Consider the following 16,096-nt stretch of genomic DNA (forward strand, 5'->3'; position numbering starts at 1 on the left):
TTAAAATGTATGGGCATTATATAAAAACAATAACTAAACATTCAAAGAACATTTATGAAATGCAACAAGATTCAAAGCCTCCATGTTTGAAATTAATCCTAAAACATATTGCATTTATCAAAAGAAAAAAAAAACACCTGAAATCACCAATTACAACAAAGACTGATGGATTTCACTTAAACCACAGTTTAATAAACATTTCTCTCTCCATCCTACCTCAGGTTCAGTCATAGTTTATACAGGTGTGTGCAAAATTCATCTGAACCCTAGAATTAACCAAATAGCAAGAAATGACAGGTTGGATTTTTTTTTCGTTTAAAATAAAAATTATAGTAACAGGAAATTAACTACTCTATCAATGCCGACCACTTCCATAATTTATTTTTAGTTATAAAGGTAATTTGGAAAGCTCTAATATCCATAAATCACTACTATTTTTTTTTTCAAACAGGTATTTTTTGGACAAGCCCTCCTTTCTATGTATTTCATATGCCTCATTCCTGTAGTATTATCTGTCATTTTTCTTGTCCTGTCAACAGTACAGCTATCTCATTTGTCTTTATTTTTCCAAAGCATTCCTCTTGTCTGTGACCTTCTCAAAACACTAATAGTTGACAGCTTTTCCCTCCCAGTAGAATTCCAACCTGAAATTTCTATTACGTAGTTACCAAAGTAGAACAAGAGGCTATCTTGCCATGTTTTTACAACAGGAAAGTGAATAAAAATCAAAGTAATATCAGCAATAAGCCCAGTGATGACAGCACCTTTGGAAACATTTGCAGCTTCTTATGATTTCAGCTCAGAGGATTACATTCATATGTTTGCACTATGAGGAGTTCTGCTTGCAGACAGTTTTTTGGGAGACTTGGTACCAGTGATCTCAGCAGGGGACACTTACATCATCTGCCAAGGCTGCTGCATCATGGAGTATGGGTACAGGGCTCTGTTTTTCAAAGTAATGCAGTTTCTCATGAATCTGGAAGACAATTGCACAAAAAAGATAAGTATGCTTAGTAGCAAAGCAAATATGACAACACAACCGTATTGAGTTAACTGATCTGTTGAGTGTCTGTAACTAAAGAAACATCCTTTTATAAATCTGTAGGTGGCAATACTGTAGATGCAATTCATCAAGCACCTCTGTTGAAGTGCTAAAAACATGAAATCAGATGGAAAAAATGTTCAGTATGTAGACCAACCCACAGAAAAACTAAACATTTGTGATTTTCCCCTCAGTTTTCTATGCCTGTATTTCTGACATTGCTTTAAATATCTATTACATTGCTGATGAAAATACAAAGCATAAAGTGTTTATCCCTAAAATGGATATAAAACCTCCCGTAAATTATAATTTATTAAGTGGAATAATAGCCTGCCACCCACATTTTGACAGACAGTTCAGTGGATTTGCTGCAGTCATTAAAATAATTCAGAAAGAAGGGCAAAGTAGTGTTAATATGAATCCCAACAGTGCAGGAAAAAGTTGTATTTCAGCAAATTAAAATACTTTGATTTTATTTTAAGTTTTTATTGAATAGTGTTGCCAAAATGTAAAAAGTTTCATAATTGTAGAATGCAACGTTCTTTGGTTTTTTCAAAAGGAGAACATACATATCATTTAAATACCTTCTCTCCACCCATAAGTGAGGCATTTTAAGTAGAATTTCCACTGCTTAATATTAAAATAGCCAAAATATTTTTGAAAAGCCTTTAAAAATAATCTTCCTATCTTTGAAAATATTTCATACATAACTCTTTTTTTAAAATTTATATTGTTCACCTATCATCATTATCTAGACACAAATAAAATAAACAAAATAAAAAGATGATGACATAAATAACCTAAATTATCATGTAACATGTAAAAACATCTAACCCACTAGAATACTGTCCCCCTCCCCCTCAGCACAAACATGGACTCCAGCCAGCAGAAGCAGCTACAGAAGCAACCAAAGCAGGGACTGCTGCGCTGGCGGGAGGGAGTACAATAAGGCTCAGCCAGGGCCACTCCTCTCCCAAGCAGCCACCTCCCCCTGGACCGGACCCCACGCCTATCCAACCCCCCCATTCCCCATCTCCTGACCCCTATCCACAGCACCCAGCCCCCGACAGGTCCCCCGAGACCCCCATGCTTATGCAACCCCCCTGTTCCCTGTCCACTGACCACCCTCCCCCCGAACTTCAGCCCCATCCAACCGCCTCCTGCTCCCTGTCCCCTGACTGCCCTCTGGGACCTCCTGCCCCTTATCCAACCCCCCGACCTCCTTACCATGCCGCTCAGAGCAGCATGTCTGGCAGCCGCACCGCCCAGCCTGAGCTAGACACACTGCCACTCTGCTCAGCAGGAGCTTGCAGCCCCGCTGCCCATGCGGCAGCATAGCTGCAGGGGTAGGGTGACACTGGGGGGGGGGTGTCCTAGGCTCCCTGACCAGGAGCTCAAGGGCCGGGCAGGACGGGTCCGCGGGCCAGATGTAGCCCACGGGCCGTAGTTTTCCCGCCTCTGCACTAGATCCAACCCCTTGGCTTCGGCCCGGCCCTCTTAACACGCTGCTCAGAGCAGTGTGTCAGAGCTTTACTGTGTTGTATGCGAACCCGCATTATATCGGGTCGCATTATATTAGGGTAGAGGTGTACATCAAAATGTGCCTACCTTGTTAAAGAATTATAAAGGGAGCAGTTTTACCTGACAAATTTGCTGTTTATCTTAGTATATCTGGCTTTTTAAGAAGGCAAATATAAAATACAAGTTCATTAACTTGCCATTTCAGGTTCCTAATTCAGTTCAGAATTGCCTTCCCAGGTTTTAAAAACCTTTCATGGACTTGCTACAAGCTACCTTTATACAATGTAGCTCTCTTCTCTCATGTAGTACTTGCCAGCTATCTGACTCTTCCACTTATAACCTCTTTGGTGCAAGAGATTTCTTCTTTGCTGCTGCTGCCATCAGGGACAGCCTCCTTGTGTATCTCTCTACTTCATCCACTCTCCATTTAATATTCCTGCTGAAAATCTCTTTTCTGCCTTGCTCTGTATCTCTTAATTTCTTTCCCCAGTCAGGTAGTAATCCTACGACTGAATACTTCCATTTTCACTATCTTTTCTGTTATTCAATTATCTTCTGCAATTTTAATATATGCAACCTCTTGTAATTTTCAATAGTGTTGAGTTTTGGGGTATCATATGTATGAAATATTTTCCACATAGGTATAACTGATGCATTCGAGTGGTACAAAGGCAAATATTAAAGTAAGAAGATTTGTTGCATTGGTTGCCTTCGTGGCAGGAAATCTATGTCTGGAGTGAATTGAAGCAAGAAAGTTTGGAAGTTTGAAAGTATCAGTTAGTTGTATTTACATTTGGGCTACAATCTATTATTTGGATTTTTATCAATCTTTGTAAGATTATGGATGGTGTTAGGGTCATTATTGGTGAATATTAGTCTATGCCTCCTTGTCGGAGAACAAATTGCCTATATCTCAAGCATCAGTTGTTAGGCCGCTGCTCTAGAAAACCTTTGCTTGATATGGATGTTCTTTTCATGTATTGCCCACTTTCCAAACTTCCTCTTTTGGAGAATTGTTAAGACAGTTGGGACGCAGTTTGAGCTTTGTATTTCTCAGATTTCCATGACTCCTGTTAAATCTGGGTTTTCGGCCTGGGAATGGTAAAGAGACTATGGTAGTTTAGGTCAAGCATCTCCTAAAAGTGATTGATAAAGACCAAGTGTACATGGTGACTCTTTCAGATGTATTAACAGTCTACAGTACAATTGACCCAAAAAAATGGTGAAGGCACCTGTAGTTTATGGCCAGAATAAACAAAATTGCCTTGGAGTGTCTCCATCGTTTTCTTAGAGGGGCCGAGGCTGAGGGGTTGGCTAAGGGGCAGAGGGTCTCGGGGGCGGGCAGGGGCTCCGCCCCCCAGGGTCTGGGAGACAGGAGCTGTGGGGGGGCATTTTGGGGGGCCCCGCAGTCCCAGAGTGGCCCAGGGGATTAGCAGGGGGTCGGGAGCAGCCCGCTCCGCTTCCCTCGCCCCAGTCCCAGCCATGTCACTCGGGGGAGGGGACTTGGGGGAAGGGATCCCTCCCAGCACTCACCGGTAATGGCGGAAGCGGAGCAGCCTGGCCCTAGCCTGCCACTCTGCCAGCTCCCAGCCGCGGCACTCCGCTTCCCGCCGTAGATGAGTGCAGGACCTTTCCCCAACCCCCTCCCCCCAGCGACACAGCTGGGACAAGGGCGAGGAAAGCAGAGTGGGCTGGGGCCGCGTCGTTCTGCTTCCCGCCGCAGGTGAGTACGGGGGTCGTCGTTTCCCCAACCTCCCCACACTCACCGGCGGCGGGAACCGGAGCAGCCCAGCTCCAGCCAGCTCTACTCCGCCAGCTCCCAGCCGTGGTGCTCCACTTCCCACCGAAGGTGAGTATGGGGGCATCCTTTCCCCAACCTCCCCGCGCTCACCGGCAGTGGGAAGCGGAGCACCATGGCTGGGAGGTGGCAGAGTGGAGCGGGCTACGGCCACGTTGCTCCGCTTCCCGCCGTTGCCGGTGAGTGCCTGTCAGGAGGCAGGGGGTGTGAATTGAGGTCGGAGCAGTCAGGGGACAGGGAGCAGGGGATTGGGTAGGGGGTGAGGTCCTGGGGGTGATTAGGGATGGGGGTCTCTGGAGGGGGTGGTTAGGGAACAAGGAACGGGGGGACCAAAGCAAGTTCAATATAAGGTGGTCTCACCTATAACGTGGTAAGATTTTTTGTCTCCCTGAGGTCCGCATTATATCGGGGTAGAGGTGTAGCTTTGGTCATTAAGGTAGACTCTCCAACTCCGTGCAAAGACTGGAGACAGTGCAAGAGGGTCTACCAACCTAAAATTCAGCATTGTCTTTTTTATTGTGTTGACATGTTTAATCGGTGCTGATAACAGAATTGACATTTCTGGTTCAGTAACTGCTGCAAGGCACACAGCCTCCGATTTAGTAACTAATGTGATTTGCAGTATAATCTCGTCTCATTTGAAAAAAGTATTTCCATTTTGATTTCTCCAGTATACATATAATTACATAAAAAAACCCGGTTAGCTACCTTTTGTAACTGTTGTTCTTCGAGATCTGTTGCTCACGTCCATTCCATTCTAGGTGTGTGCCTGCCCAAGTACATAGTTGTTGGAATTTTTTGCCATAGCGATATCCATAAGGCCTGCTCTGGCGCCCTCTGAAGTCTCATGCGCAGGTATATGAGGCACCGCCAGCTTTACACCCTTTTAGTTCCTTCTTGCCAGTAACTCTGACAGAGGGGTAGGAGAGTGGGTAATGGAATGAATATGAACAACACATCTCTAAGAACAACAGTTACAAAAGGTAGGTAACCGTTTTTTCTTCGTCAGGTGCTTGCTCATGTTGATTCCATTCTAGGTGACTCACAAGCAAAATCTCCAGAGTTCACGGTAGTGCAGTTTGCAATACTGCTCTACCGAAGCCCACAGCATCCCAGGACTGCTGGATGACTGCATAACTGGACATGAACGTATGGATGAATGATCAGGTAGTGGCCCTGCAGATATCTTGAATTGGCACCTGGGCCAGGAAGGCTGCTGATGAGGCTTGTGCTCTGGTTGACTGGGTGGTTACAATCGCCAGCTGTAGCATTTTTGCTGCTCATAGCAAAACCTGATGCAGGCAGTGATCCATGACAAAATTCTCTAAGAAGACACAGGAAGACCGGTGCTGGCGAGACCAAACCAGAATTATCAGGATTACCTTTGCCTTGTCCTGCTTGATCTTTATGAGGACTCTGTGGATTAAATGGCACTGGCAGAAAGCGTACAGCAGAGCCCTCAACCAGGGGAGCAAGAAGGCGTCAGACAGGTAGCCTCTGTCGATCCTGCGAATTGAGCAGAAGATGTGACACTTCCTGATTTGCCTGGATGTGAACAAGTCCACCATGGGAGTCTCCCCCCTCTGGAAGATTACACTGACTACTTCCAGATGGAATGACCACTCATGGCAAGACAAGAAGGTCCTGCTGAGGTGATCTGTTAACACGTTCCTGGGCCCCGGGAGGTGCAAGGCTATGAGATGAATGGCATGCTGCAAACAAAAGTCCCACAACCAAAGAGCTTATCGGCAAAGGGATGACAAACAGGCTCCGCCTTGCTTGTTGATATCAAACATTGCTGCATTATTGTCTCAGGATTTGTACTACCTTGCCCCTCAAGTGAGGCAGGAACGCCTGGCAGGCCAAGCGCACCGCTCTGAGCTCTCTGACGTTTATGTGCAGAGAGTGTTCGCCTTGCGAACAGCGACCTTGCATGCTGAGATCACCGAGGTGAGCTCCCCAACCCAGGTCCGAAGCATTGGAGACCAGAGTCACCGACAGGGATGGAGCCGCAAAGGGAACTCCCTCCAACACTGAGCTAAGGTCCGACCACCACTCCAGGGATGACCCAATGTGATCTTGTACCATGACTATCCAGTCCAGATTGTGTCTGTTGGGGACATAGACTGATGCCAGCCATGCTTCCAGGAGTCTGAGATGAAGCTGTGCGTGCCGTACTATGTAAGTACAAGCTGCCATGTGGCCAACAACTTGTGGGTGGTAGTGAGAGATCATGTCGGACATAGTCTGGAAATGGGCCTCCAGGAGAAAGGCTCTGGCCTGCATAGAGTCGAGTATCTCTCCTATAAACTCTAGATGCTATACAGGGGGCAGAGTTGTTTCTTTTCATTTATTAATAGACCCAGATTGCGACAGGTGGAGCGCACCAGATCGAGATTCCTTTGCACCTGGGCCTGAGACCGTCCCTTTATGAGACAGTCGTCAAGATACAGATAAACCTGTACCCCTTGATACCTCACGTAAGCGGCTATGGGCTCCATTCACTTTGTGAATACCTTCAAGGCAGACGAGAGGCCGAAGGATAGTGCTGTGAACTGGAAATGGTGCTGGCCCATCACAAAGCAGAGAAACCATCTGTGCCCCAGGAAAATGGAAATATGAAATTATGCATCCTTCAAGTCGAGGGCGGCGTACCAGTCTCCTGGATCCAAGGAGGGGATGACAAAAGTAGGGAGACCAGGCAAAACGTCAATTTCTTGAGATATTTGTTGAGGTGATGCAGCTCCAGAATGGGTCCTAGGCCCCCTTTTGCCTTTGGGATTAGGAAATATTGGGAATAGAACCCTTTCCCCCTTCACATCATGAGGGGCCTCCTCTATCGCCCCCAGTCGTAGGAGGTGTCCACCTCCTGGACGAAGAGTTGCTCATGAGAAGGGTCCATGAAGACGGTTGGGGAAGGGGTATGGGGGGAGGGGAGCAGGGGTGGAAGATGCTGGAGAACTGCAGGGTATAGCCTAATGCTACTGTGTTTAGCACCTGATGTTACTTGGGCCCATGCAGCTAGGAAGTCACACAAATGGTTTGAAAACAAACAGTGGGATGGACTCAGAAGTTTAACTGGGGGATCGTCCTCATGCGCACCATCAAAATGCCTGCTGAGGGCCCCCTTAATGTCAAACAGAACCAGACTGAGCAGGCAAGGGAGATGAGGTGGGCATCTAAACTCTCTATTTCAATCTTTTTTCCTATAAGCACCCTGTTGCGGGGGTCCCCAGAATCTGAGTGGCAGCAGCAGTGGCTGCCAGAACTGCTTCCTAGTAGCTTGCGGCATATAAAGACCCAGTAAGCATAATGTGGCCCGAGAGTCTCTTAGTCCGTGCAACCTTGCATTGGTCTGCTCCAAAAAGAGAGCATTCCCTTCAAACGGGAGGTCCTGAATGGACAGCTGCATCTCTTGGGAGAGCCCCAAGGACTGCAGCCACAAACTGCACCTCATGACCACAGCAGAGGCCATTACCCTGGCTACTGAGTCCACTGCATCCCAGGCCATATGGAAAGAACCCTCACCACTGCCTTTGCCCTCCTCCAAGATGGTAGAGAACTCAGCACTGAGGTCCTGGAGAAGGGAATGCTTAAATTTATTAAGGGAGTACCACAAATTGAAATTGAATTTCCCCAAGAGGGTCTGGTGGTTCGACACTCGCAGTTGGAGACTGGCTGTCAAATAAACCTTTCTTCCAAAAAGGTCTCATTTTTATGCATTCTTATTTTTAGGTGTGGCACTTGCCTGACCCAGCCTGTCCCTTTTGTTGGCCGCAGACACCACTAATGACCCTGGGGGCGGGTGGGTGCACAGGTATTCAAACCTCTTGGCAGGGTTGAAGTACTTCCTTTCCATGCTTTTGGACGTTGGTGGTATGGAAGACAGGGTCTGCCAATGGGCCTTGGGTGTTCTCAAGACCCCCTCGTTTACCGGGAGTGCGACTTTACCCAGGGCTGCTGCAGTTAAAACATCAAAAAGGGTGTCTGTGGGCTCTGCAAACTCCTTGGCCTCCAGAACCAAGTTAGCAGCCATCCTCTTTAGTAGATCCTGATATGCTTTAAAATCATCAGGAAGGGCAGAATGGGATGGTCCTGCTACAGCTTCATCCAGGGATGAGGATGATGATGGCACCACAGGGGGAGGGGCTGTGTCAGTCTCCCCCACTGGGGAAGTTTCTTGCTGTGACAGTATTTGCTCCTCTGCCCCCGTGACAGAGCCCACACCATGGTGTGAACCCGATGTCAGTGGTGCAGCCAGTTGTTTCTCTAACGCAGTCGCAGATAAACAGTGCAAGTACAACACCAGCATCATTGGGAGCCCCCACAGGTTCCAATTAGGTCTCTTGGCTGGCCAGCACCCAGGCTGCCATCCGCTTCCAGAGGGGTCAGTGGTGATGTCCGGCACCCCCAGCAACTACTGTTTGCGTGGGGAGGGGATGAATTCCTGTTCTGACTCCCCAGAGGAATCAGTTCTGGGGGACCATGGTGGGGCCATAGGATTCTCCCTTTGACAGCTGCCTCTGGACATGCATGACTTGTGCCAAATGGGGAGTGATCTGCGCCTCACTGGAGATTGGTGCCAGGTAGGTGGGGACCATCAGCGCGAAGCTGGCAATTGGCCCCCAGTAGGAGGTAACCAGTACCCCGGTGACCACCTGGACAACAGGGGCCTGCATCGAGGAGATCAGCACCGGGAGGGCAGAGACCGGTGTCTTAAGGTCAGTGAGCCACATCTTGGCGGTGGAGCGCACAAATGTGGTGCCGGAGGCTTGGGTTGCCTAGCCGGGGACCGCAGCTGCAGTACCACAGATCGAGGTCGCGGGGTGATAGATCTATGCCTCTCCCCAAGGGACCAGGGACACGCCACTGCCATTGAAGGCGGATGTCTGGCTGACTTGCTCCTGGGTGGGGGAGCCTTCATGGTCTCTCCCGCCGGCTACGGCGCAGGTGGAGCCGGTAGGGCCACAAGGTCCCTAGCAGCCTGGGTGGCCTGTAGTGCCGAAGGTACTGCCAGGTGCTGGGACCCCTACATTCCCCGGAGTTGGAGGTGGATCCCTAAGGGGGCTTAGAGGCCTCAAAGGGGAGGCGGCCCCTTGATGATCTGTGTTGGGCAGGTGTCCTGAACAGGGTCCTTTGCTAGCCACTATCTTCCCCTCTTTACTTGGTGCCAGGGAGCTACCCAACTTCTTCTGGCGCTTTGTCGGCACCGGCAAGGGGGAATGGCGTTGAGAGGAGCTTGGTGCTGGAGGAGCACTCTGCACTGACGCAGATGTACTTGGGGTTCAATTAGAGAGAGATGGCTCCAATGCTGGGCGAAGTGCAGCCTCCATGAGGAGAGCTCTTCAGTGAATGTCCTGTTCTTTCTGGATCCTCGGCCTAAATTTTTGCAGATCCTGCACTTTTCTTTCAAGTGCGACTCCCCCAAGCAACTGTAGGCAACTGCTATGGGGATCATAACCAGCATAGGCGTACTACAAGCTGAGTACGGCTTGAAACCCAGGGACCAGGACATGCCCAGTCCCTGGGATGAAGTCCCTGCAGGGACCTAACACTACTCACTAGCTAACTACAGCAACTATGTACAAAGAAAATGAAAAAATCAGAGAGAAACCACTATCGCACTTGCAGATGCAAGAGGGAAGGTGCTCTGACCAACTGGCATGGACGGTAAGAAGGAACTGAGAGGGCATAGAGCTGGCGGCGCCTCATATACCGGCACATGAGCATGGGCCTCCAGTGGGCGCCAGAGTCAGCCCTACGGATACCGTTAAGGAAAAAAATTCCGACAATGGTGCACATGGGCGCGCACATACCTAGAATGGAATCGACATGAGCAAGCAATCGAAGAAGAAACCTACATTAAAAGAGTATTATTAATATTGCAAAGTCAACCACTCAAGTTGACTGCCATAATTAAGGTTGCCTGTGCAACCTTAATTCAGCCTCTTTGTGCATATGCATTACAATATAGTCTTCACTTACATGATGACATACTGTTTTTTCCATGGGTCCCTGCTTCTTTCAACCCAGAGGATCAATCTGCACTGAGGAAGAATCAGGGTTGTACAGTAAAGGCAGCTGGTGACTATAAGACCCCTGCCTCCTATGTTGTAAAAGCTGGAGGTATGTAGTGAATGAGGTAGAAGATTGCAGGAACAGAAAGGAGGGTCTCATGGTTAAGAGTCTAATGCTGACCTGGAGAATTAGGTTCTATCCGTGCCCCTGCCATACCGTTTGTGTGTGATGCCAAGTCACTTAAACCAAACTTTTCAGAGTTGTTCAACAATTGTGGCCTCTGGGTGTCCAACTTGAGACCATGTGGTCTAATTTGCAGAAGAGGTTGAGCACTCACAGCTGCAGCTGAAGTCAATGGGACCTGTGCTTGATTATATAAATTGCTATATAATGCCAAGAACTCTGAAAAATCAGGTCCTAGGCATCTCAAATTGGGCACCCAAAATTAGGGGAATCTTTTTAATCTGTGTCCCACCTCCCCATCTGTAAAATGGGGATAGCTTAGTGTGACCAGATGTCCCGATCTTATAGGGACATTCCCGATATTCGGGGCTTTGTCTTACACTGGTGCCTATTATCTCCCTGCCTCCCCCGTCACGATTTTTCACACTTGCTATCTGGTCACCCTACTTATACTACAGAGGTCTTCTAAAGATAAATTAATGTTTGTGATAATATAGTGGATAATATAGTGATGCGCACCACAGAAAAACATGAGGAAGTTGATATTTAGATCTTCACAGCAGACTTTGAATAGCATGCAGTAAACAGGGCCCACAGCCAGAAACAGAACAATGAAGATAAAAACAAAGCACTGAATAGCTGCTCATTAAGTTAGCACCATTCATGATGTGCCCTTAATGAAGCAGGGGTCCTGTGGATAAAAAGTATGTGATCATGTAATTAAAACCTATATACTTTAAAGGCTGCAGCTATTTATATATAGAGACTAACACTCATTACAGTAATTTTAAAGAGTAAGCAGCAGCAAGATTTGGACAAAATCTGGATGGGCAGGGCAATAGCAGGGAGAGGAGTCTAAAATGGTCCCCAGGCTACAGGGGAGGGAGGAAGGGTTGTTGTTGCTGACAACGTCAATAACTAAGGCCTTGTCTACACTAGAGGGTTAAGTCGATGTACGTTATGCAGCTTAAGTTACATAACTTCGGTAACTTAGGTCGCCATAGTTTACATCGACTTAACACAATATCTACATTGCACTATGTTGGCGGGAGATGCTCTCCCGTCGACATAGCTTCCGCCTCTTGTTGACGTGAAGTACTGAAGTTGACGGGAGAGCGCTGTCCCATCGACTTATTGCGTCTTCACCAGACCTGCTAAATCGATGCTGCTACATCGATTGTCGCAGCGCTGATTTAGCCCATGGTGAAGACAAACCCTAAGAATTTGGGGGAGTGTGGAGTGGCTTGAGGAAAAAGATCAGAAGTTCAGTTTTGGCTCTGTTAAGCTTAGATTGAAATGCGACATCCAGGAGATGATCTGAGAGAGAGATGTGAAGACGCAGGATTGAATGGAGGAACACAAGTCAGGAACGGAAAGCTGATGTGGGTAATTCACCTCTCTGAAGACCAGTCTTCACTACGAGGAGATTGACACTGCTACAATCGATGCAGGACGGGTCAATTTAGTGAGTCTGGTGAAGACCTGCTAAATCGACGGCAGAACACGCTCCGGTCAACCCCAGTACTCCACCTCTCCAAGAAGAGTAAGGTAAGTCGACCGGAGAGCATCTCCCGTCGGCACAGCACAGGGAAGACACTGGGGTAAGTTGACCTAAGCTATGCCGACTCCAGCTACGTTATTCATTGGTAGTGAAGACAAGCCCTTAGACATAATAGTTAGGTCAATGGAATAATTCTTCATTGACCTAGCTTATGTCTACAGTGGAGGTTAAGTCGATCTAGCTACATCACATAGTGCATGATGTTTTTCACAATCCTGACTGAAGTAGCTAGGTGGACTTATTTTTTAGTTATAGACCAGACCTCAGTGTTTGCACAGTACAGTTACTCATTACATATATATCTACTTGTAATACAACTCATTTTTGCAGCCATCACAGCTTTGCTCTGTAGGGGGGAAAATGTCATTTGGGTTTGAGCACTGATAACACACTGCTGAATTTTTAAAGAAACTGATTTACTATAAAGGCCAGAAAAATGTGTTTTAGGTCTCTGTGAAAAGGAAATCTGCTCTTTGACAGAAGTTGCAGTATGGTTCATTGTTCCATACAGTATATTTGTATTCCACACTCCTAATTGGCACATTGTTAGAAGACAGTTTGACAAATGCATTTAAAACATTTCTATTTAAGCTATTTAATTCATTCCCCTCTTACAAACAAGGTACTTTGGAATCACTCAATACATGCTGAAATATTTTTATCCCTTATTTATTGTTCAATTTGTATGACATTGGCCTTGATTTTTTCCTTCGTTTTTATCAGCTCAATATTGATTTCTGTTTTAAAACATTATTTCTGGATTATCTATGTTGGATTTTCTACTCTTAATTGTGCCCTTTATTTTCATTTAGCACTAGGAACAAAGTAAGAACACGGACGTCCACATAAGTATGAAAGAGCATTGTAACAAGCCTGAGACTAATATATTAGCTATTCTATTTTTGCAAGGTTAAGCGGAACAGAATAAGTATTGTCTACAACCCCTGACTCCTTGCAGAGTTTCTTAAAATATTTATCTTTCTATAAGAAATACTTTTCACTTTGAATTCATTGTTCCCTACACAACAAAATAAAGCTGCTATTATATGAGCTTTCACAGTCTTTCATTCAAGTGCACTTTTTTGTCAGTAGTAAGGAAAAGTTTTGATGACTTTGCTTATAGGAAGAGGGTCCCTAGGTGGGTAGAGGAAGTTCAGACCAAAGCCAAACAAGTCACACTTGCTCCAAAATAAATTTTCCTGCCCCTTCAGAGCCCAACACCCTACACCACTACTGTATTAAAGTATTTTCAAAAATGTTTTTTTTTTGTACTTTTAGCCCCAGATTTCTTAGGACTTCTTTCCTTTCAGAACATTTCCAAATTTGAGTACATCTACTCTCCTGTGTGAGCTAAGGACATGAAGTCCTTGAAACCAAAACCAATTTTTATATCTGTTTTTAAGAAGCAGAACACTGACAAACCTCTTCTCCTTTGAAAACAGTGGTCCTCAAATTGGAGTCCATGGCATCAGGATTAAAATACTAGGATTTATTTTTAAAAACATCATTAAGAGAAAGTATTCTGATGAGGCAGAACAGATTGTCTGAGTAGCCATCATTAAGGCATAAGCAGTAGTGAATGAATTGCCTTACCAAAATCAAACCTGAGATGAAATTGCTATCTAGTTCCCGTGTGGAATTATTTTGAGGGTGCTTGATTCATGTTATCTAAAATAAATTATCCCAATTCTCTTTCTCCCCACCAAAGTGGAGTGAAGGCTATAATAAAGACTAATATTTACCTTAAATTTGGGGAAAACAAAATGCAATAAAGTAGTGTTTACCTAAAACAAGACTCCAGTTTACCTTCTATCCCCTTTTGTTGTTTCTCACCTCTCCTTCCCCTATCTCCAGACAGTGAGAATCCACTTCCCGCAACAGGAACTTTTAGATCTTTCATTTGTTGTAACCATGTTTCCACTAACTTTTGAAAATGATGCAGATATAAATTAAATCCGTGAGTTAAAAATATATTTTCTCTATAAATCATGAGCCTAGATATTAAAAAATAATAAACTGGGCTGATAAAAACGTAATTTAATTTAATTTCTTCCCACAAGACAACAATTAGAGTTTAAGATTCAGAGAACAAATGTGAGAAAAATAATTTAATTAAGAACAAGGTACATTATATCTATAACATAAAATCACAGGACTGGAAGGGATCTTAAGGTCATCTAGTCCAGTCCCCTGCACTCGTAGCAGGACTAAGTATTATCTAGACCATTCCTGACAGGTGTTTGTCTAACCTGCTCTTAAAAATCCCCAATGATGGAGATTCCACTCTCCTTAGGCAATTGATTCCAGTGCTTAACCACCCTGACAGTTAGGAAGTTTTTCCTAATGTCCAACCTAAACCTCCCTTGCTGCAATTTAAGCCCACTGCTTTTTGCCCTATCCTCAGAGGTTAAGAAGAACAATTCTTCTCCCTCCCCCTTGTAATGACCTTTTATGTACTTGAAAACTGTTATCATGTCCCCTCTCAGTCTTCTCTTCTCCAGACTAAACAAACCCAATTTTTTTAATCTTCCCTCACAGGTCATGTTTTCTACACTTTTAATCATTTTTGTTGCTCTTCTCTAGACTTTCTCCAATTTGTCCACATCTTTCCTGAAATGTGGCGCCCAGAACTGGACACAATACTCCAGCTGAGGCTTAATCAGCACAGAGTAGAACAGAAGAATGACTTTTCATGTCTTGCTTACAACACTCCTGCTTATACATCCCAGAATGATGTTCGGTTTTTTTGCAACAGTGTTACATTGTTGTTGACTCATATTTAGCTTGTGGTCCACTATGACCCCCCAGATCGCTTTCCGCTGTACTCCTTCCTAGATAGTAATTTCCCATTTTGTATGTGTACAACTGATTGTTCCTTCCTAAATGGAGTACTTTGCATTTGTCCTTATTGAATTTCATCCTATTTACTTCAGACCATTTCTCCAGTATCTCCAGATCATTTTGAATTTTAATCCTATCCTCCAAAGCACTTGCAACTCCTCTCAGCTTGTTATCACCCGCAAATTTTATAAGTGTACTCTCTATGCCATTATCTAAATCACTGATGAAGATATTGAACAGAACCGGACCCAGAACTGATCCCTGCGGGATCCCACTCGTTATGCCCTTCCAGCCTGACTGTGAACCACTGATAACTACTCTCTGGGAATGGTTTTCCAACCAGTTTCGCACCCACCTTATAGTAGCTCCGTCTAGGTTGCATTTCCCTAGTTTGTTTATGAGAAGGTCATGTGAGACAGTATCAAAAGATTTACTAGTCAAGATATACCATGTCTACCATTTCCCCTCTATCCACAAGGCTTCTTACACTGTCAAAGAAAGCTATCAGGTTGGTTTGACACAATTTGTTCTTGAGAAATCCATCTTGACTGTTACTTATCACCTTATTATCTTCTAGATGTTTGTAAATTGATTGCTTAATTATTTGCTCCATTATCTTTCCAGGTACAGAAGTTAAGCTGACTGGTCTGTAATTTCCTGGGTTGTCCTTATTTCCCTTTTTTATAAATTGGCACTATATTTGCCCTTTTCCAGTCTTTTGGAATCTCTCCCGTCTTCCATGACATTTCAAAAATAATCACTAATGGCTGAGATATCTCCTCAGTCAGCTCCTTGAGTATTCTAGGATGCATTTCATCAGGCCCTGGTGACTTGAAGACATCTAATTTGTCTAAGTAATTTTTAACTTGTTCTATTCCCATTTTAGCCTCTGATCCTACCTCATTTTCACTGGCATTCACTATGCTAGATGTCCAATCACCACCAACTTTCTTGGTGAAAACCGAAAAAAAGAAGTCATTAAGCACCTCTGCCATTTCCACATTTTCTGTTATTATTTTTCTGTTATTATTTCCCCTTCCCCCCCCCCTCATTAAGTAACGGTCCTATCCTGACCATCTTCATCTTGATATCTATATCATCTATCTATATCAGTTTTTGTGTTTGTGCTCCA

General features: G+C 45.1%; 1 protein-coding gene across 5 annotated transcripts in view; it reads right to left on the reverse strand.

The window, feature by feature from the left end:
- MPP7 (MAGUK p55 scaffold protein 7) overlaps nucleotides 1-16,096 on the reverse strand; it is a 293,702-nt gene that overhangs the window by 119,746 nt on the left and 157,860 nt on the right. For all 5 annotated transcript variants that reach the window (XM_054020780.1, XM_054020779.1, XM_054020782.1 and 2 more), the window contains one exon: nucleotides 899-976. In XM_054020780.1, the coding sequence (XP_053876755.1) occupies nucleotides 899-976 (78 nt within the window). The remainder of the gene's footprint in view (nucleotides 1-898; nucleotides 977-16,096) is intronic.

Source organism: Malaclemys terrapin, chromosome 2 (assembly GCF_027887155.1).
Source record: "Malaclemys terrapin pileata isolate rMalTer1 chromosome 2, rMalTer1.hap1, whole genome shotgun sequence".
NCBI classification, from domain to species: domain Eukaryota; kingdom Metazoa; phylum Chordata; order Testudines; family Emydidae; genus Malaclemys; species Malaclemys terrapin.